This window comes from Aethina tumida, chromosome 1 (genome assembly GCF_024364675.1).
Source record: "Aethina tumida isolate Nest 87 chromosome 1, icAetTumi1.1, whole genome shotgun sequence".
Lineage (NCBI taxonomy): Eukaryota > Metazoa > Arthropoda > Insecta > Coleoptera > Nitidulidae > Aethina > Aethina tumida.
Window position 1 is genome coordinate 65,230,459 of NC_065435.1, and position 23,036 is coordinate 65,253,494.

Below are 23,036 nucleotides of genomic sequence, written 5' to 3' on the forward strand. Positions count from 1 at the left end.
TACGCAATATATATCTCACGTTCATGCCATGTCCAAATAAGGATATCCGAATGATATAATGTATATCTAGAGTCATCTTTGAATAAACAATTACGTCATTTGACTGCAGTTCAAAGGCTGTGATTGTTGGCCCATGCTCCGCGGGCAACCCGATGCCCCTGTTTAAGAGAGGTTGTCCAAAACATCTTCTGGCTCTAAGACCAGCTTGATACAACCTCCTTCTGACGGCAGATAGACCTACGTCTGTCAGTACAGTTTTGATTCATTTTAGGGTGCTAAACAACAGATAAATTAAGAATGAGTCGAATAAAATGTATTCAAATCCGTTCAGAATATTGTTTCATGTCGCTATACATACATACATCAACAATAAATATTTTTCATTTATTTATTCATGTCCGTTTTCTTTCTTTATTTTGCTTATTAACGCCTCTCTAATACTATTCAACATTATCGTAACATGTTTCATAAATGTAGCTTAAAGATCCATATTATCATATATCATATTGGAAGAAATATAAATTTTAGAATAATAATATAATATAATATACCAATACACCGTGTACTAAACCATAGAATAATAAACAAAAAATATCTAATATCTATATCTAATATAAAAAATGTATTAAAAAGTATGTAACATTGTGAATGGTGAAATTAGTTTTGTTGATTCGGTAGAAGGATATAACTATTTACTTTACTGTTGTAGATATATTTGCATATAGCCATTTTAAAAGATTCAAAATTCAATGAATATCTAATTTTTTTCACAGAAAATACCCCATTAAAATGTAGAAAGAAAGTAGAAATCAGTAGCATAAGATTATTTTTAACCCAACTGTAGGATATGAATATGTATAAAAATATTACTACAAAGCTACTTTCACATGCTAATAAATTCAAATACCATTTTTCATAATTTATACCGTACTGCATCCCATAAAAATTTAAAATATATTTTTCTATACAAATATATCTACATTCTGGTGGTCTTTTAATATATGAAGTATATTATAATTCATTTTACATTTTAATAGATTTATTTGTATATTTTTTTATATTGAATAGAAACAACTATTAGTTTATTTATATTTATTTGTCCGAGATATTACTTTAAATGAATCCGACATTGTTGACCAAAGAAATAGCACATTCAAATACATTTACGTTTTGTGTAACTATTTGACAATATTCCTAATAGTAAGAATTTATTCTTCATGGGATTTATATTATTTTAATAAATAAATTCATTTTCAGCGAGAAGAAAGTAAGTTTGCACTCCAGGGAAGAAGGAAACAAATATAACAAATATTTATAAATAAATATTGCTGACGTCGCTAAAAACTTAACGCTTCCGAAAAATGGTTTGTAATCTTTAACACACTCAATTGAAAATATAATAAGAAAATACCCTAACAAAAATACAACTCCTTTTATGGACAGACGAATCAGAAAAATCAGTAAATGACATCTTTTCTTGTCTTCTAGACAAATAAAAAATGAATTAATAAAGTTATACAATATTAGTTTGTCTAGTAGAACAACCAAACGTCAATTGAATGAACAAAACTTGCAAGGATATATTTCAATAAAAGAAACCATTGGTATCAAAAAAATATATTCGAGCAAGACTAAAAGTTTGCACACAAATGTATTAATTTTCTTCCAGAATTTTGGCGAAGGGTACTTTAGAGTAATGAATGCAAGTTCAGTAGAACAAAATCAGATAATAAAAAATACGGCCATTGTCGACCTAATCGTTATAAGTATTGTTATAACATAAAAAAAACAAAAACGAAAATTTTCAAGGCGTTGTTGCTGATAGAAAAATCGATGTAAATAAAACCAATATGTGTAGACACATTCACTATACTGAATTTATTAATGAATCTTCAAACACAATTATAAAACTTAAAAAAGAAACTAACATAAAAATTTACATCAATCCTACAAAACAATGCATTATTCATTTAGGTTTGCTTTTTCTCAGTCTGCATTGTTGCGAACTTGTGGAGGAGTATGGTGGTGATGTTTTCTGTGACGTTCTGTTATGATGATCTCTGCGTCACTGGTCTTTTCCACGTCTACTTTAATTTCAGGGTCCTTCTGTAGCTTGAAGATTGGTTTCAATGGTGGCACGATAGGACTATAGCCAGTGTAACTGTAACTTGGTCCCACATTTATCAAACCAGGTGGTTGAATTTTTTCCTCTACTTTGACAGACCTCTTGTTGAAAACTATAAAAATATATGAATATTAGACGTAAGTGTAAGTAAAAAAAATACTATGCGGAAAGCACATCATTTACCTACATAAAAATCGTAAGCGTAATATTTTTGGAGTCGGACATTTATTTAGACCTGGTAATAGATACAATACTTCATTAAAGAATGTGATTCTATTAATGAATGCAACAATTTTTAAAACTAATGAAGTTAATAAGTACATAATTTTAAAATAATATTTGATATTTTATTTATTTATTAAGAGCCCATAAATAAATTTCCCCTCCTCGGTCCTTATGTATGTAAATGCAAAACATTAATTGTAAACATTTAATTAAATTAAAAAACACAACAAAAAGCAATTTAATGCCTTACGTTGCTACCAACCACAAAAAGCCCTAATTTGCACCTATTATTATTTTTTAACTTCAACAACATTTACATACTTTTTTTCAAATTTTCAAGTTGAGCAGGATTGGTTTCTATACCAAAAAACGGTTGAACTGGATCTATAATTTAGAAAGAATTGTTTTAATATAATATTAACTATAATATTAATATATAATTAATTATTAATTTGTAATATTGAAACAGATATAGGATTTACCTCATCATAATAAATTATAATATTTGGCTAAAAGAAAAAGAATTAACTGCATATAGTGACGACTTCGGAATCTCTGGAGGAAGTCCGCAAAAATATTATAATAATAAATAATTTCCAAAATTATTTTGAATTTTTAATCATGTAGCGAAATTTATTACCAATTTTCAGTTGTGTTTTTGAAATGGCACAAAATTAATTAATATTATTATTTTGATAACTACAAAATTAAATTAATATAGTTAATATCAAGAACTGAATTTTATATGGTCAACTCTATCAAATATATATTTATATAAAAATTTAAGACATTTCAAACTGATGTCCTTTCAACATTATAAATATGTCTCTAAACAAGGGAACCTAAGTGATACAACTTATGTATGTATAACTAGAGCTATTTTCCTAAATATATCTTACAACAGAAAAAATAAATTCAGAAGATTGAAACTCCTGTCTGTAGTTGAAAATTTTATACCATATGACGCCTGTTAGAATGTTTCTCCATAATATGGCATATATAGTAATACGAATTTTAAAATCATCATCATATTTAATCCAGTATTTGTACATATTCATTCTTACTAGCAAGGAAATGGTAATGATGAAAATATTAATAATTTGTATCAATGTATGTCAGCAGGTGTTAAATATTGACATAAACATAATCATAAGTAATGAACAATAATTGCGGTTCGTTACCCGTTGTGTTAATATAATAAATTAAGTAAATATTTTGATGTTTTATATTATTATAATGAAATAAATGTTTTTTAATTAATTAATAAACTAGTATAAAAATTTATTACGGACATAAAATGTACGGAGAGATGAAAAATCACCACACAAATGCTTTTGAGGACTCAGGTTAAATTTTAAACTATTATATCATTTTTAATATGTATGGAAGAATTTACAAAATTATTAAGATAAAAGGTTAATATTTCGTGTCCTATAAATATATTCCACACATATTTAATTATAATATAATTAACTATCAAACTAGCAAATTAGAATATAATTGTAATGACACACCAGATAGTAATTCTAGTTCTAAAACTTTTTTTCATTCAATGCTAATTTTGATATTGATGCAACAAGTGTTTTTACTGATGATACACCTAAGCATTGTGTCAAGATAAAATTAAAATTAATTAATTATATCATATTATTATTTCCATTTGTTTTATATATTTATTAAAGTGTGTTTGCGATTTAAGTTTTCTTAAAAAATTTAAGATTTTAATGCAAATTTGTTTGAAGAAACTGATTCAATTAGTAGGAAATATTATTTATACATTGATCATTGCTTTCTACAATCGTGTGGATGATTAATTTCTAAACTAAAAGTCTCCGCGCTTTTCGAAAATATGACACAGCAAATTACAAAAAAGTAAATTGGATAAATAAATAAATTTAAAATATCAAAACTCTGGTACATTTTACTTTAAACTATTGTTGGTGTCGAATAGAAGAATATTTAACCTTGGCTCTGAAGTATTGATATTGACGAATTATAAATCCTTTTAACAAATTTAAACTTACCCATGTATGAAATGACTTGTCCTAATAACAAACCACAAGTATCCTGTGACAATGTTTGATGAACATAAAGGATTATTCCAAAAAGCTGTACATATTCTTTATAAATGTTTGAAAATGTTCCATAAATAAAATATATACGATAAAAACAAATTATCTTGAGGTATGAATTACTAAAGAATGTGGCCCATTAACAACAAATTATGATTAATTAATTGTAGAAGGAACATTAATAAATAATGTTTTCTTCTTTGAACTATTTCATGTTTTTCATAAAAAACTTAACAAGACAAAAATATTCATACATGATATTTTACCTGGTGCATTTACATTATCTTGTATTGCAAATATAATGGAATCATTGGAATCCGTTATTTCAGATGTTCCTAAAATACATATACATTTATTTCATAGTAATATATTTTTTATAAATGAAGTAAAACATGAAAAAGCTGTTGATGAAACGTGAAATGCATATCGTATTTGAATAAAAAAATTTCTATGTAAAGGGTTATTATGGTGTTTTTTATACTCAAATATTGTTATTTGTTTCATATAAGGTCCTTTAACTGCCAATATTTGGGTTATTTTGCAATTAAACATATGGTACAGCTGAAAAAGTTACATCACAGGTATTTACGGTGTATTTGGATATGCCACCACCTTGAAGGGGGAAAATGTAACTTTTATAGCAGAAGAGCTAGAGGCCGATAAAGTTGAGTAGAAATGCCTTTTTGAACAATATCTGGTGGGTAAAGGTAAAGTAAACTTTTTTCAAATGTGTTAATGTGTTTTAATTAAATGCCACAAGATTTAATGTTAGCAAGAAATGGCTAGAAATCAAAGATTATGATACGTGGAATAATTGTGATTCGGCAATGAAGTGGATAAATCTACAAAAGCATACATATTACCTGGAATCCCTAAAAGTAAGTTATCACCATCACCATATGGTTCAACTACAAAAAGATAAAATAAAACATGAATGACAAAATATGTCAATGTGTGTACTCATAAATACAATAAAGTATGTACTACAAATATTTGTAAAATGGTATATTACGAAATTTGGATACATAAGAAAAATAAAACAAAATCCAATTATATAGAATTAAAATAGTGGCATCGACTAAACAAAATAGCTTTAAATTAAATATACAAGGTGTCTCACGAGATTGTGTCTAGGCAATATCTCAAGGTTAGTGAAATGAAAATGAAATGTTGGAAAATATTTGTCTTCAGTAACGACAACTTTAATATTTTAAAATGAACACCTTAAATATTAATACGTTTGATGATGTAAGAAATTCAGTGGTACCATTTCTATATGATGTATTTGGTAATATACTCGAGATACTGAAAACTAAAATTATTCCATGAAGATTTAGTCACCTTTTAATTTCATTACTTGTTTTTAACATTTAAACAATGATTATAAAATGCACAATATATTATATATATATATATATATATATTTTTTAATCACGATGAATATACCTGACATCTGTACTATTGCTGACATATGCCTAATGTACTTGGAAACACAATTTTCAATGTAATATTAACAATATTTTATTAAAAAAAATGATTTTATGAACAAAAAAATTAACACTAACTGATTATTATGAAATTTTATTATAAGAATACATCTCATTCATTTTACACATGAAGCTATAAATAAATATTAAACAATAAATACAGACTAACCCATTTAAGAAAAAAACACTGTAAATTGATTTTAATGAATACATATTAACTTCAAAGATTAATAAATAAAAAAATAATAATAAATTTCCAAGACTACTATTGTATTTTTTAACGATCTTAAACGATAAACTAGTCAAAATAAAATGAGTAATAATGATTAGATTTATTATTCCATATTAAGTAGTTTACTGGATATATGGATATTTGTGTAAAATTTTTTTTCTAAATAACAGCTTTTTCGCATTCACAGGATACATATTGTAATTTTAGCTTAGCTATATTATATTTTCTGTCTGTGTTTAACTTTTCATGAAAGTTACAGGAAATAAATGTTAACGTAGTGAAATTTTTTTGGTTTTTATTAAGGTCAGAAGGTCTGTTCCTCAGTCAGCTTATCAAATATTAGCGACAGGAACTGATGGCTCAGATATAAAAGGAAATATTAGAAAACTGGTCGTACGGGATGAACGAATTAACACAATAACTGTGAGTAAGCCAAAATTAAAATAGTAACAAGAAACACTGAGGCTAAACAAAATGTAAAAAATTCTGTACAATAGGGTATAATCTAATAATTAATTAAAAGGTTTTGATTTCGGTATGATGAAAAAAACTAAAGTAATTTAGAAGGGGAAAGTCAATCAATCAAAAAAAAAAGTAAAATGTTCCATTTGTTGCACTAAAACTGATTTTGAAGTGAATCCGGGAGTATGCAGAAGTGACAAAAATGAGTTGATCCAAACGAATTTTATAGTAAAGGAGGCCTAATTTAATCACATTTACTGGTTTTTCCTAACTAGTCCATTTAAATTATTATAAAATGTATAAAAGGATTATCCTAAATTCTCTCTGTGAACTAGTATGATAAAAACACAAGTATTAAGTAGAAAAATAAAATGTTTTATGATTTACTATTTATGTAAGTTCAGCATTTTATTTATATTTAAAATTTAATTTTAAATTTATTTAAAAAATGTTTACTTACTAGGGCTCCAACTAGAATTACCAAAAAATGAACCTCCTAGATAAGAACTTGAAGGATAGGTTCCATAAAAGGGAGTTGACGGAAATCCATATGAAAGTGGAGAACCATAACTGGGAAATCCCGTACCTAAACCTAATCCACCCAATCCACCTAATCCACCGTAGATACCAGTGCCATCAAATCCACATGTATCTAAAACATAATTGATAAATAAATAAGCACTCGTTAGCATTAGGATAATGAAAAACTTCACTTGTTTGAAAACATGAGGGTATATGTGAGTATCCAGGTCTGTAGACGGGACCCTGTCTGTAATATGGTCCTACACCATAACCATCGTCATAGCACGAAGGATTACAACTGAGATGGTTCTTTCGCGATTCATCGAAATAATGTTCGTAGCATCCCTCGCAGTTTGTCTAACAGTAAAATCAGTTACCAGATATTTTGAAAGAATAGATATTCAACTTACGTTTTGTTGAATACCACAACTAACGTAAGGCCATGTAGATTGATATGTGCATTTAGGGTCAGGTTGGGGAATGTACGCTAGTTGTTGTTTGCATTGAGGAGGTTGGAAAGGTACCGACGAGCAAACCTTCAATGTGATAGTGAAAAATTATGTGAAACACTAGTATACAGAATATTACCTGTTTTGGTTGAACATGCATTATATTCGCTTTACATATATCACTACATGTGTTGCTTCTATAGTGAAAACAATTGGCGAAAGGAAATTTATCTGTAGGCGTACATTGTCTGGGTCCTACAAGTGTACAGCAACTTGGAGTAACTGGTTGCATTGGCTGTACTGGCTGGTTTGGCTGCATATCTAAATTTAAATTAACAATTAATAACACAGATTCAAATGATTTTTTGTGTTTAAATGTATGGTATTATTTAGAAATCTACAAACAACATTTTCAAAAACTGAATACTATATTTATTAAGTATCCGTATCTATAGTTGTTCGGGTTTATTTATCGACGTTTGTTGGATTTATTTCCTAGCGAAACGTTAGGAACTATAGATATGGAAACAATGGTAACGAAAGCCTCAATCTTTACATACTTATTAAGTATTTATAAAAAGTAATTCCTAAACACCCAGAATATTTACGTTAAAATTATATAAAATTTAATTAATATTAAAGATCACTTCAGAGATATATTATTTATCTCAAAAAGAACACAGAATATTGAATTAATTATATAAGGTGGTATATATATATATAACGTATCACGAGAGCTGGGAAAGAAGTTTCCAACAAAATCCAAACACGCGTCAAGTTTGTTAAGGAGACAATATCAACACAAAAAGCATAGCAAAACCTGCAATCCTCTAGATGTGTGTTTATCCCTCAAATTTTATCTTATGGGAATGGAAGTCAAATGATATCTCGTTAAAAAGTGCCTTTAATATCTTGTACATTGCTGCTTATTTTTTTAAAATTGATTCACTCGTTTAGAAAATTATAGGACTACCAACAATATGTTTGATGAAAAAAACAAGAATCGATTATTTTTGTCTATAACTGCTTACACTCTCAGGAAATTTAAGGCGATAGAACGGTGACAAACAAACTTGATGTGTTCTTGGATTTTGTGGAAAAGTTTTTTCACAAACTGTAATGTATCGCGATTCATTTTATTTGGACCATCCTTCATAGAATATTTAAGGCAATAAGAAATTTAAAAACTAAAAAGACAAAATGAAAATTTCAATATTTTACATTAAAAGAAATAATTCACTAATAGACGAGTAAGTTTGGGATGGCAGAGAGAGAAACATATATCTTAGCATTTTAATAGTGTATCTACACGAATATTTTATACCTTTTTTACCAATTTTACCATATAAACTCGACTTAACGACTCTGTGAAGAGAAAGTAAAAAAATTTCAAATAGAAACAAAACACAAAATTAATGAAATTAGAGAAAATCTAATGCCTATTTGTTGGGTCTGATTAATATGTATGTTTATAAATGAACTCTATTATATTTTAATTTACTTACTAGTTGTATGTATGGTATCTTCTTCTGACAAAACGGTAATATTGTTAACATTAGTATTATTTAGGGTAATTGGTACATCTATTAAATTTGTGGTGTTTATAATATTGTTCAAATGTATTATTGTTGTAATATTGTGCTTGTTATCATTTTCCAATGTAACATTATTTTTAGTTTGGGAATTAACTGTGGAGGAGGAAGTATCCTTTTTAAGGCCTTTATAGCATGACTTTTTACAAGACGTCCTGCATGATGTGTCTCTGCATGCAACGCGACAAGTTCTTTGGCAACATGACGTAGTTCTGCATCGGGTAGCGCTGCAGCAATTCGAGCAACAAGAAGATGTACTGAATCCGCTGCATTCGTCACAGTCGCAGGTATTGCATTCATCTCCGCAATCTCCACCTTCACAATCGTAATCACAAACGTTGCGTTTGGCTCTCTTGGCTCGTTGACAGTCTACGTAGCTTTCGTAGTTGGACGAGTCGCATTCAATTTTAATGCATTCTTCGGCATTTGCGTATATTATGCTGGCGAGGACCAGCAGACATATCAATAATTTCATCTGAAACAAATACTCATATAAGGTTAACTGACAAGTGAAGACAGATAAAAGAGACGAATTACAAATTATACACAGTAATAAATAATAATAATATGATTCGTTAAAAAATAATAAATAAATAAAATCCTTTCTTTTAAAATTATATGTTTTTATTCATTGCATTTCAGCAAATTACTATTGAATTAATATAAGAGCATTTCCAAAAATATAATAATAATTATGCTGAATAAAAATTGAAATTATACAGAATAAATAATTTTTTATGTTTTTGATTTGTTGTTATAAATTTGTTGAATCAAATTCCACATGGACAACTAATATTGTCCGAAAATGTATGAAATTTTTCTTAACTTGTTTCTAACTTATTATAAGATTCATAAAATATTTGTATATGAACAGATTTTATATAAAGTTATGTTCAAAAGTTCGGGACTTACGGACTGAAATGGGTTTACATTAAATACTTAATTTAATACTTTATTGTATAGACTGTTCACTAAATATAAACTCATTTGAAAAGAATTGTTATGCATACATATGCAACGATATAATATACTCGTATATAATTCGATTATTATAAAGTCATTAATTTTGGGAAACCAACTGACATTAACGACTAATTTTTATTCGTTAAATTTATTAATATAAACAATATATGATAAACCAAATATAAATGATAAAAAATTGGTACATTTTTAGTTTTTTTATTATAATTGCTCAACAAGGATATATTAAATTGGACTATTTTAACAGACACTCTATATTATGATAAACAATAAAAACAATTGAATATGTTATTTTGGGTAAATGATTTAAATAAGAGAATAATATATTTTTGTATTTCTATTTATTAAAAATATTGATAATTTTGGAATTTATTACATTTTGAAAACCACGAAATTATAAAAGATATCAACAAATTTTCCTTAGTCTCCTTTTGATTTATTTTAAGATTTTTTTTTTTTTTTTGATTTTCATAGTTCTATATATTACACCGCGGGGTAGATACTATTTTCTCCTCAGAAAACGAATTTTTATGAAATTTTTTCAACAAGTCTAATTTAAAAAATATTTGCTATTGAAAATGCGTGAAATGCACTTTGTTATTAATAATCAAATATTTATCCCAATTTTATTATAAGTTTATTTTCTATTTAAAATTTGATCTAATAGGTAGATAACAAAAACGACTAATAAAGTAGAGAAATTTCGTTCAGAATAGCTCAATTGAAATACATTAGTGTGGACCCCTTATAACAGACACTCTATATCACTTTGAACAATAAAACAAAAAATATTTGTTGTGTATTATTTAACAATCAATAAGATAATAACATACTCAATTTAATGTAGCTATCAGTCATTTTATTTACTTCATATTTATAACGTCCGAAAGAGATGTGCAATTATAAATTTTCATGTATTTTTACATACACTAAATATATACACGTCAGTTGAGATTACATATCATATATAATTTGTAATACGATATATAACTCAGTTTATTTCGAATATTCAGTTTACTTTAAGTTATGTATGTTGTTTCGGTATCGAAAAGTTCATTGGGGCTTTGCTAAAAGGAACACAGTTTCATTCCTGCAAGAAATTTTCAATCTGATTTTTTTCATTTATTATAGATATTAAGTTTTGTAATTTATTACTTTATGAAAATCATGTAACTATAAAAGATATCAACAATTTTTCTTTAATCTCTTTTTGATTTATTTTAAGAATTTGAGTTAATTAGTTTGCTTATATATTTTAATAATTTTTCTTTATCGACAGCGCCAAACATTTTGAGGAAATTAACCAACAAATTTAAAAAGTTTCAAACATTCAATAAAATTTTAAACTTTACTGAATTTTTATTTCTATCAAAAAAAAACATTATGTCTAGTTGGAGTATAAATAGAAAAATGTTTGTCAACTTTAAATGAACACAAACATCTGACAATTTAATATTGAATTTTGTCATTCAGTTTTATGAATAAGCTTTTACAATAAACCAAATATAAATAATCAAATGTTTGACCCAATTTTATTATGAAAACCATGTAACCATAAAAGATATCATCAATTTTTCTTTAATCCCTTTTTGTTTTTTTTAAAGAATTTGATTTAATTAGTTTGCTTATATATTTTAATATTTTTTCTTTAACCAGATATAAACAGTGTCAAATATTTTGAGGAAATTAACCAACAAATTTAAAAAGCTTCAAACATTCAATAAAATTTTAAACTTTACTGAATTTTTATTTCTATAAAAAATTAACATCATTATGTCTAGTTGGAGTATAAATAGAAAAATGTTTGTCATGTCTTTAAAAGAACACAAACATCTGACAATATAATACTTAATTTTGTCATTCAGTTTTATGAATAAGCTTTTACAATAAACCGAATATAAATAATCAAATATTTGACCCAATTTTATTATAGATTTTTCATTATAAATGGTAAAGTTTATTATCTAAACTTTCATCTAATAAGAAATAACGACAATGTCGAGAAATTTCGTTTAGAATATCTCAACTGAAATATATTAAACTGTACCACTTATAAATATCACTATATTATTATAAAGAATAAAAAAAATGTTTATTGTGTATTATTTAACAATAAAATATGTTACTTTAGGTAAATGATTTGCCACATAAATAGGAGAATTATATACTCAGTTTAATGTAGCTTTCAGTCATTTTATTTACCCCATAATGTATGCAATGAGCAAAAAATCAAATCTGAAAGAGATGTGCAATTATAAATATTCAAACATACTCAATGTAACCACAATTGAGATTAGTTGAAATTATGTACATATCAAATAATGTAATAAATTATATTGTAATATTTAACACAGTTTACTTTAAGTTATGTATGTTGTTCCGGCATCGAAAAATTCATCAGCTCTTTACTAAAAAGAAACGCCAGTTTTATTCCTGTTCTCTATTTTTGTTCAAAAAATAGTTCAATTTTTATGGAAATTTTAATAATTCTACTGTATCAAATAATATTCAACACGAAGATTTGAGAACTGCTTGGCAGAGAACGAAATAAAGAAGTTGTAGCTACTACAATTGTATCAGTTTATAAGAGTATATTTGACAAGTTCAAAAAGTTAGCGGTCTAATTTATTTCTGCTTGATGGTATATACAGACAGTGATTGTTTTATTATTTTGTATGAAATTTGTCACAAAAAGATAAAACATCAACTTCCCCCGAGGTCACCCGATCTAAATCCTATCGAGCATGTATGGGAAATGCTAAAACGACACTTTTCGAACCATCAACCCCATCCTAATACTCTTCCAGAAGCTGTAATTTCGCGGATGTGGGCCAACATACAAGAATTGAATATACTTGTAGAAGGCATTCACAGAAGGTGTCAAGCGTTCATCGATATCCATGGACATAATATAATATATATCACATTTTTAAATCTATCTCTTATAACTGTAATGTAAAATTTAATACAATGAGAATATTTGTTATTTTGAATATTATGTAACTATTAGGATGTCCGTTATTTTCCAAATGGGCTTTTTCACTTGAATATTATTTAGTTTTTAAATAATTTTGTAAAAAATCAGATGCCGTTTAACCTTAAAACCTTAATAATTGAGAACGTCTTAATTTATTATTGTTGTTTGTTTCTAATACACATTTTTTTTTAATTTACTCACTCAGAAACTAATATGTCACTTACTTATGAATCACTCTGTATATATAATGCATATTGCTTCGAAAAAAAAAATAGTAAAAAAGTGTCGTAAAAGTTTGACTTATGGGTGCAAATCACTTATGTAGGTGTTGTTATTGATAACTTATCGATATTTTACTAGCACAGAGTACGGTGCGATCAAAATAGATTGACCGTGTCACTTCCTAGGAAAATGATAAATGTAAAATCATCGAACAAGAAAGACTGTAGATACTTCAAATTGTGTTGGTAATTTAGGATTTTACCACAATTTTATTATAGTTCTGTTTTATTAATATAGTTATAGAGTTATATTCACTGTCCAGAATTAATTTCAGAACCAAATATTGTCAAACCCATTTTAGGCAGTATATGCAAAAAAGAATGATGATATCAGGTTAAATTCGAATTTTTTGGAAATAAATTTGGACAGATGACTCAACTGTTTTTTCATCTTAGACGTCCAACAAGTATTTATTATAATATACATATGTTGAAGTCAAAGAAAATAGTTAAATTCATATACCGACAATTTACAATAAGTAGATCTTAAATCACAAAATCGCTCGTAGCAACTGTGTCTGAAGACGAAGACCCATCCGCCCGTTAGTTGGAAACGAAATTTTAATTGAATATATGAAAAAATATAGCCCACTATTTACTTTATAACGCGCCCGTTTACTTAAATATAAAATGCAATTAATTTTTTTCATGAGCAATATTATGTATATTATTTTATTAAAAGGTTTAGTTTTAGTTTAAATTTTATTTTTTCAATGAATTTGAGACATGTAATATACGTACTAGTATATACATATAATTGGATTATCAAATTAAAATTAAATTTAAAATAATTGTTGCAACTTATTTTCCCGCGAAAATAAATGCCACACGAAATTGAAACATTTTGAATTATTTCACTCACCTTGAGTTATCTAATTGAATTAATGAAGATTTCACACCCGACACTTACGGATTACGAACAACAATTGAAATTCTGTGACATACCATCATACCTCCGACCCAGCTAACCTATTTTCTAGCTGCGATAAAGCAATAGAATAGGTGTTTATCTTGTGAATCGGAAGTGGAACGAAAAATTACATTGAATCAACAATATGAAAAATATTTTCTACGTGTGCATTATTACAAATAACCCTCACAAATAATTTACGCCGTATTTATTTGACACAAATTAGCGAGAGCTTCACCCCCATAATATAATTTTATGCACATATATTGGGGAAAATGTATGTAAGAGTTAAAAAAAAAATATACTACCCATCTATTTTTAAATAGATATAAAGGAGGAAATAACAGTACGAGTTCAGTCAGAAAACTGAAAAAAATATCTAAAACTAGAAAAAATAAAAATATTTTATTATTTCAAATTGCATACCTAAAATGAAAGTTATTATATTTACTTAAGAGACTTATTATCTTCCCCATGTGATTTCAGGCAAGAATAAAAATTGAATTTATTTCCATAAAATAGCATCCAGTTAGTGTTATTATTGGTATTTGATACAATCTATTGGCTTTTCTATTCGCTAAGGCTCATATTCAAAATCTTTTTATAATAATAAACTTAATATAATAAATATTTTGGAAAAAATACATTGTGTAACATAACTCTTGTGCATTGGGTGTTTATTATTAAAACATTTTAATTTTACGCATTAATACGCAAATACATTACAAAATATATTTAATTACATGATCATATACAAAGATATAGATAGTATATGTATTAATAAGTTCGATTGGGACATTAATTTACCATGGGACGATTAAAACGGTAATAACATTTTTAATTACAATAATTATGTGTAGTACTATTATACGTATATTTACAGAATTTAAAATATTTAAAGGGGTAACAGTATAGAGCAAAATAAACGTAATAAATTTTCATAAATACTGGCAATTAATTATTATATAATTATTACTTAAATACTGGAAATTAATTATTATTATTTATTATGTACAAAAATAAACACTGTGTATAATAAAAACAAAAATCAAATACAAAAGGTAACCAAAAATCCCACCTTCCATGTCTAAATAAGTTCTCAAAGACTTTGGTCGGATTCCTTGATATTCTAATGTTTTCAAATATTCTCCATAAAATAAATCTAAAGAATCAAATCAGACGACCCTACAGGTCATAATATAGGTCTGCACCGTCCTATACATCTACGTGGATGCAGCAAGCAACTGTTAATCGGTTTGGTAAGCCAACAGAACTCGTCGCCCACATCCAAATGTTGGACGAAAATATCGTCTAATGTACAGATTCTATTACAGCATAGAGACTCAGACATGGTAATTGTGAAAATTAACAACTCCTTTTCGGGCAAAAAGAACTGAAGGATGGAAACTGTGGTTTTCAACCTCTTCGCAAAGAATCCAGCGGCAAAAAACTAATTGTGTTTTATATTCAAATGTATTTGATGCATGAGACAGCTAGAGCATCTACTCATGGAGCGTATTTTAAATAAGAGAATTATGCTCCACCAGTAGTAGAATTTCTTCTTCTGCTCTAGAAGTAAATACAGACCTTGGTCTTCTGGATAAATAACATTGCTTGTTAGGAGAAGCAGTATAATATAATCTTTGTTGAATGAAGGATGCATTGTTAAGGAAGCTGGAAATAAAGACAAGCTTCATTGTTGCTAATTATATGTTGTTAGTATGTATTACACATCCGAAGGCTTGCTAGAGAATAAATTTTTAGAATTTTATTTGTTAATGTAATGATACACAATATTAGAAATTTAAATATTTTATGTTTAGTTATTGCACTGAAATACTGTATGTAAATTTTACATTATTTTAACCTTTAATTCTGTTACGGCATTTGCTTTTCATTATTTGAAGATTCTTTGATATTACTTATAGATATACATTTTTTTATTAAAATTGATGCATAAGTTACTATTTTACTTCTCATATATTAAATGAGAATTTTCGGCAAAATCGTTAACGTAATCGCCCACCAAAAATAATTAATATTGTTCCAATCGAATAAAAATATATTTTCGCAAAATATTAATTTAATTAGAATAACATAGAAATATATTTTTGAACTAAATATTAAATATATTTAAAATAAGAAAAACACTGCTCAATTGTGTGCACTGTTTGACGATAATTAAACAGCCAGCTCTCAAATGACGTTTGAGTACAAAAAATATTCAGTTGATTGCCTTTGCGTGCAACACGGCTAGGTCCAAATGATGATGTGGACGCCCCTATCTAGTATCGGGATCGCTTTCAGTGCATAAAAAAACATGTAAAAGTACAGAAGTTTTTTTTATTTTTCTGTGCCTGTCTAAGTTTTGCACCACAATCACTTGGCATTCGAAACATTTTTATTCTTTTTATGTGTATAAAACTAAGTTAAATATAAATTAGAGATTTTAATTATAAATTCTGTTAGAAAATATGAAAAAAAAAACATCCAAAATTCATTTTTGGTGCAGTGAAATGAAGTATAAAAAATATAGCAAAAATATACCAAGAATTAATTGCATTATTCGTTTATTCATGCAGATCAGTAGCACCTTATCTCTTATCACTTAGTTCACAAGTAGCTATCTAATATATATTAAAATTTTACGGCAGGCCAATATACGAATAGGTTCGCTCTCTCTGATATATCATCATTATGACATACTATGATAAAAAGTTAAACACTTCATAGTTATTAATTTCTCTATGTGTAAACCATTTGCAAGTTATCGAATGATTTACTACAAGAATCGGTCGTCAGAAATACTGCTATATCATAGATAACCTAGTTTAAATTGATCTAAACAAATAGTCGTAAATAGCTAGGTTTGTTTTCCTCAATTCTGTCTAATAAATGAAAGAATACCGCCATTGGATCACTGAGATTTTAATACATATTTTTTCCGTGTAAACAGAAAGCCATATTACTAACACCAAAAAATATGTCTATATTATTTGATGTGATTTTGTTTAACAGCAAATAATTACATTAGTTATATATTCTATTGTTGTACTGTATGCTATTGAACATTAATGCAACATCACTTTTTATTTTAATTTATAGAATCTAACCCTAGTTGTTGATAAATAATAAGTATATAAATTTGTGTGTCAAAAGAATTGACAAATTTTTGACGAATTAGTTTCATGGTCAAATAAAAAATATCGAAATTAATTCACTATTGTCACGATTTTTATATTATTTGGATTGCTTGCATATTCGTAAAAAAATATATACGTAAATCTTAAATTAATTAATAAATTGTTCATATTTAATTAACAAAATTGTTAAAGGTTGATATTAATACATAGTATATAAGGATCTTGATCAGAATTATTTTGTCTTCTCCAGTTTACGATCTTGTTAACAACAAAGTGTTTTAATTTGATATTTATAACGAGAAATTGTAATAAATAATTATAAAAATTTTGCATACTTCTCAAAAAGTAATAAGAAGTATTTTGTTTCGTACTGTTTAATTTAAATTTCCAAGAGCTTAAAATATCCTAAATGAGATGTTGCCATTTAAAAAAAAAATTGAATTGGGTTAGTCTCAGCTCCAGGGGATTCTTAGTGAAGATTTTTTTGTGGTCATACTGATTCTCCCACATACATTTGGAAAGGTTTCGAGAAATATTTGACATCTTTTTTTAAGTTCATACTTATGGAACATCGTTTTTAAATAGACACCCTGTGTAGTAAAACGCGAAAAGAACAATACAAACACATCTAAGAACTTTAAGGCAGTTTTCTTTATTTTACTGATATCATACTGGGCTATTTAAGGCTCACCAATGAAAATAAAAATTAATATAATGTTAAATTAATTGTTAACAAAGAATATTTTGACATTTTTTATTTTTTACATTGGCTCATAAAGTTTTGAGATATTTCACAAAAAAACACGTTATTACGCAAACGGTTCTGGGAATATTGTAATATTTTCCGGGTAAAGAGAAAGCAATATTGCTAATATATGTGCAAATAATATATAATGTGTATATATTATTTATTGTAATTTTGTTTAACAGTAAATAATTGTAATACAATATCACTTTTTAATTTAATTTATGAAATCTCACCCTAGTTCAAGATAAATAAAAACAAGTATCTAAATTTGTGTCAAAAGTATTGACAAATTTTTTATCCGAATTAGTTTCATGGTCAGATAAAAAATATCTGGACTAATCTATCATTGTCACGATTTTTATATTATTTGGATTGCTTTGAAAATCCATCAACAAACATATACATTTTTTGATTTTAGTCAATTGTATTTAATTAACAAATTTGATAAAGGTTGATTTTAAAAAATATAAGAATCTCCACCACAATTATTTTGCCTTGTCAAATTTTTGTACTAATGTTTTTACGATCTTATTTAGAATAAAGAGGTTTAATTTGATATTTCAACAAGAAATTGGAATAAAGAATTATAATTTTTTTTGCATATTTCTCATCTTGTTTTCTACTGCTAAATAACAATTTTCAAGAGCTTTCTAACAAAGTAACACAAATGAGCTGTTAACAAAGAGTTTTTTACTTCAAAATTAAAATTGCTCGTCATACTTAGTGTTCAAGATAGTTATAAGTTTTCATAAAAAAATATTTTTTATCACTGAATATAATTTTTTAGTCCACGCTTGTACTAAAATATGGGTACCTAGTAATTTTCTTTCATTCCCATCAAAAATTAATGTAATGCAAGCTCAAAATTAATTCATATAGAAATTTTAAAAAAACATTGTTTAAGTATTTAAAAAGGAAAATATAAAATTTTAATTACTAAAAGCTTCAGCTCCTAGACCTTTCTGTTCGAACTTTCTAAAATCATGTCTAATAGCGCTCTGTCACTATATAAATGTAGTACATTGTTCATTCTAGAAAAGATGTATTAAAATGGAAATTCCTATCATTATTCAACTATTCTTTTCAGTCTAATCGATATGTCGCAATAACATCTTACCAAAAATCAATCAATGCAAGCAAGCTCAAAAACAATTTAATTAAGAAACTCATTATAGTCTAGAAATTTTAAACAAATACAGATTAGATATTCAGTGACATAAAATCCAAACATTCGGTGAAAATATGAAAAAATATAAAATATTATTTATAAAAATTATTATGCTCAGTTATATTCTGGTAACTTACTTTCTGATCTATGCCCTCTATGTTTTAGCGTTTCGAAATCATGTCTTCAGAACAACAAATACAAACAAGCATTTTTCAACATTTGAAATGAAATATTAAGATTTACGCACATTTGTGGTGTTATCGCTTTGATTTTATTTTTTATTCTTTCGTTTGGTTCATCAACGTTATTTAATCTTGTACTTTTGAGATATTTCACAAAAAAATTAGAGATGTAAGATTTGGAGATCGTGCTGGCTACTTCCCTGAATATCTGATATAGAACTGACAAGTTCTTCTAGGAGAAATTTTTCCTTACATAATTTTAACGATTTACGTTTTCATTTAATGTAAAAGTAGTCTCGTCCAAGGAAAGTATCCTCTTTAAAGATGAATGGTTTGTCGTAAAATTCAATTCGTCGACTTACGTCATCCTCAAGTTTCATGAACAGCTTACATTTTATTTGGATTTTTTCGCATGTTTAAGTATTTTTAAAACTGTTTTGTGATTAAGATTATGATTACGAGTAGATATTTGTAACAATTCGTTTCTCTGAAGAGGACTTATAAATTACCTTCTAGTGTGTATCTGTGTAAAATCATTAACAAAAAGTAACATTTATGACAAAAATATTGCCCGGACTTCTTTTTGTGAAAAAAATTGTTAAACACACGTTCATGTTTGCAAATTTCACAAAAGTGAGGTTTAATAAAAAAAGTATTAAAATGCTATTATAAGATTCTCCAAATAGGTATTACTATAACTAACTATTAAACTTCAGTTTTATAAAAAAACTATTAAGATTTAACATTAATATTTTTTATATTGCCCCTTTTGCTTTATAATTTTAACCTATGACCGTAGCAGAGACTCGTCCATTTTCCGAACATAACAACTAGTCTTGAATTACTGTGATGAGTTTGAAATTAATTATCGATGCTTTGGCCTTTTAACGAATTCGTCACAATTTTGGATTTGTGTTTGCAATAGTTTTCATATTGAAAAACATTTATTAAGATTATCATTTCTTCGATATATGGAAGCAAATTATTGTTTAATATGTCACTGTACATAACTCAGTCTAGAGGTCCTACGCCAGAAGTATTGAAGCATTCTCATAGTATAATTAAATCGTCACCATGTTTCTCTATGGGACTAAATCATTTTTTGTGTACTTTTGTCCCCATAGGATGTTTACCATAAGCAGAACCATCCTTTTTTATATTTTAAACATAAACTACTAGTATCAAGTGTAAATCAAAATAGGACACATTTTTAATAAAAATTAAAGCTTTTCTTATAGGTCTGGAGTCAAACAAACCACCATCCAAACCCTCTTTCGAATGTTTTTGAACTAATTTCAGCAGCTCTTATTTCATTTAGATTGTTTTAATTTCAATTGACATCAGAATTGTCCAGTTACTGATTTTCTTTGAAATCTTTCGAAATAGACAGTTTTCTTCGTAGCCACCAGCTACACTAAACTTTTTAAAAATATGGGAAACTATTGACTTATTTAGCCGTAAACTCTGGAAACTCTTCTTACGCCTCTCGATATTGACAACGCAGAGTTGCAATCATTAAATAATTATAATAAGTCTCAATTAACTGTTGATTATTTGTATATTTATTACACTCTGAGTATAAATAACAACTCTAAAAGTATGTACTTTTAGTGGTGTTATTTATACAAATACGTTTTTCCACTGTGACTGTGACCATTCCTTACTCTCAATTACAAAATTAAATTTGGCGCCGTCATTTATGTACATTGTATCGTTAACAATGACTCTATATATATATATATATGTGAACCTGAGGTGTAGAGTTTCTATTATGCAACTGTGTCTGCTACTTGATGAAGACATATCAAAGACAACTTTATGAGTAAATAAATTAGTAGTGCTTTTTTTTTTAAATAAAATTTATGTTGGTATTCCTTAAAATATTTACAACCCTGTACAAGCGTCATAAGTTTCCCGTCGTTTGAAATAACAATACATTTATTTACTTTTTTAAAACAAGAACAATTTTTACCGGTAATTATGAAGACTGACAGCAATGCAAAGTGCAATCAAGATTTTGATATCAACACTGAAATTGAAGAATCTATTCTAACCCCATTGGCATGTGCGACGCTTATAAATGAGTTCTTGAAAGGAATTGTGTTCCAAAAGGGGCAAATACCGTACCCATATTCACGTCTCAAAAGTGTTGTTGAAAAAAAAAGTGGACAGACTGAAGCAAAAACTCGTGGGGTGGAAAATTATACTATTAATAATCATTACAAAATTGTGTCTTCTGCATTTTATGCACTTGAAGAAATTATGAGAGGAATAAACAGAGAATTCATAACATTGAGAAATAATATTAAGGAAGTGTTAATTTTAATTGGTAACAGCCCGCAATGTCCTAAAGAAGCATATAGTGTTGTTATATCAAATATTTCCACACATCATATTGATGCAAATCACATGCATGAAATGAGTAAAATTCAACCGAAAGTTTTAAGAAGTATATTCCTCTCACAGGAATGGATGGATTCTGTTGATTCTCAAAATAATTGTAGCAATATTTTTATTTTTATGAAAAAGAATGTTTCAAATGGTCAGTGCATAGAAGGTTCTGGTTTTATTCCAACTAAAAACTTAAATATCTCCAGCAAAGTGAAACATGTTAAAGTAAAACTGAGTTATAACATTGTGAATGATTCAAAAGACTGTTGCAAAAATTTGACTGTATTTCAAGAAGGTGAAAATGTTTTGTCGACAATATCGGAAAAACCTTTTGAAACTGTGTTAACTACAGAGTGGTATCAGTGTAAACATATGGTGAAAGGATTTAAGGATTGTTTTATTAATAAAGTTTCAGTAAGTGAATTGTGGTAATTGTTAATTAAAATATTAGGTAATATGTTGCTGGTTCTCTATATTTTGAATTGTTAATGTTATCATGTAATACAATCTATACATCATATATTTTTATAGTTTTTACAATTTCTAAAAATAAAGGATTTATATATGTATTTGGTTTTTAATCCTTTTTTCTATCAACTTTTAACATTTTTATGCTAAAGTAATATTAGTCCTTTTTTGAATTTCTCTTACATAATCCCTTAAAGACACATCACCAGAGGAGTAGCAAGGTAACCAAAGGCTATGGTGCAAAAAAAGTATTTAGGCTTTATGAAGCCAATATATATATATATATATATATATATATATATATATATATATATATATATATGTATTAAATAAAACCCATTTTATTTACGTTTCAATTTGAGGATTGCTGATCAGGCTCTGAAGTGCATTGAGCTTGGAATCTCTAGTGCCCATTATCATATCCTTGAATTTCACCAACAAAATTTAATGAAAGCTTTGAACAAATTATTTATTTGTATAGAATAACATATGGAATCTCAAAGCTATTGTAAATCTTATTTCAGTCATTTAATATTATTTATTTTTATGTACTTGGTTGCAAATAAGGTAGGAAAATATAGGAATTGGGAAGGTAAGTAGCTATAGTAAAACTTTTATAAT

At 27.0% G+C, this 23,036-nt stretch overlaps 2 protein-coding genes across 2 annotated transcripts; one reads left to right on the forward strand and one right to left on the reverse strand.

The window, feature by feature from the left end:
* Nucleotides 1-1,853: 1,853 nt before the first annotated feature.
* On the reverse strand, nt 1,854-14,342 carry LOC109605009 (uncharacterized). Its single transcript, XM_049970581.1, has 8 exons — nt 14,268-14,342; nt 9,080-9,641; nt 7,714-7,895; nt 7,536-7,661; nt 7,317-7,482; nt 7,064-7,255; nt 2,672-2,734; nt 1,854-2,237 (listed from the first exon to the last, which is right to left on the reverse strand). The coding sequence occupies exons 2-8, from the start codon at nt 9,639-9,641 to the stop codon at nt 1,987-1,989; spliced, it is 1,542 nt and encodes a 513-aa protein (XP_049826538.1). The 5' UTR covers nt 14,268-14,342; the 3' UTR covers nt 1,854-1,986.
* A 7,044-nt stretch (nt 14,343-21,386) lies between these two features.
* Nucleotides 21,387-22,516, forward strand: LOC109601207 (uncharacterized). The gene has a single exon (XM_020017429.2). It carries the CDS (start codon nt 21,537-21,539, stop codon nt 22,377-22,379), a length of 843 nt encoding a protein of 280 aa, XP_019872988.1. The 5' UTR covers nt 21,387-21,536; the 3' UTR covers nt 22,380-22,516.
* Nucleotides 22,517-23,036: the final 520 nt, after the last annotated feature.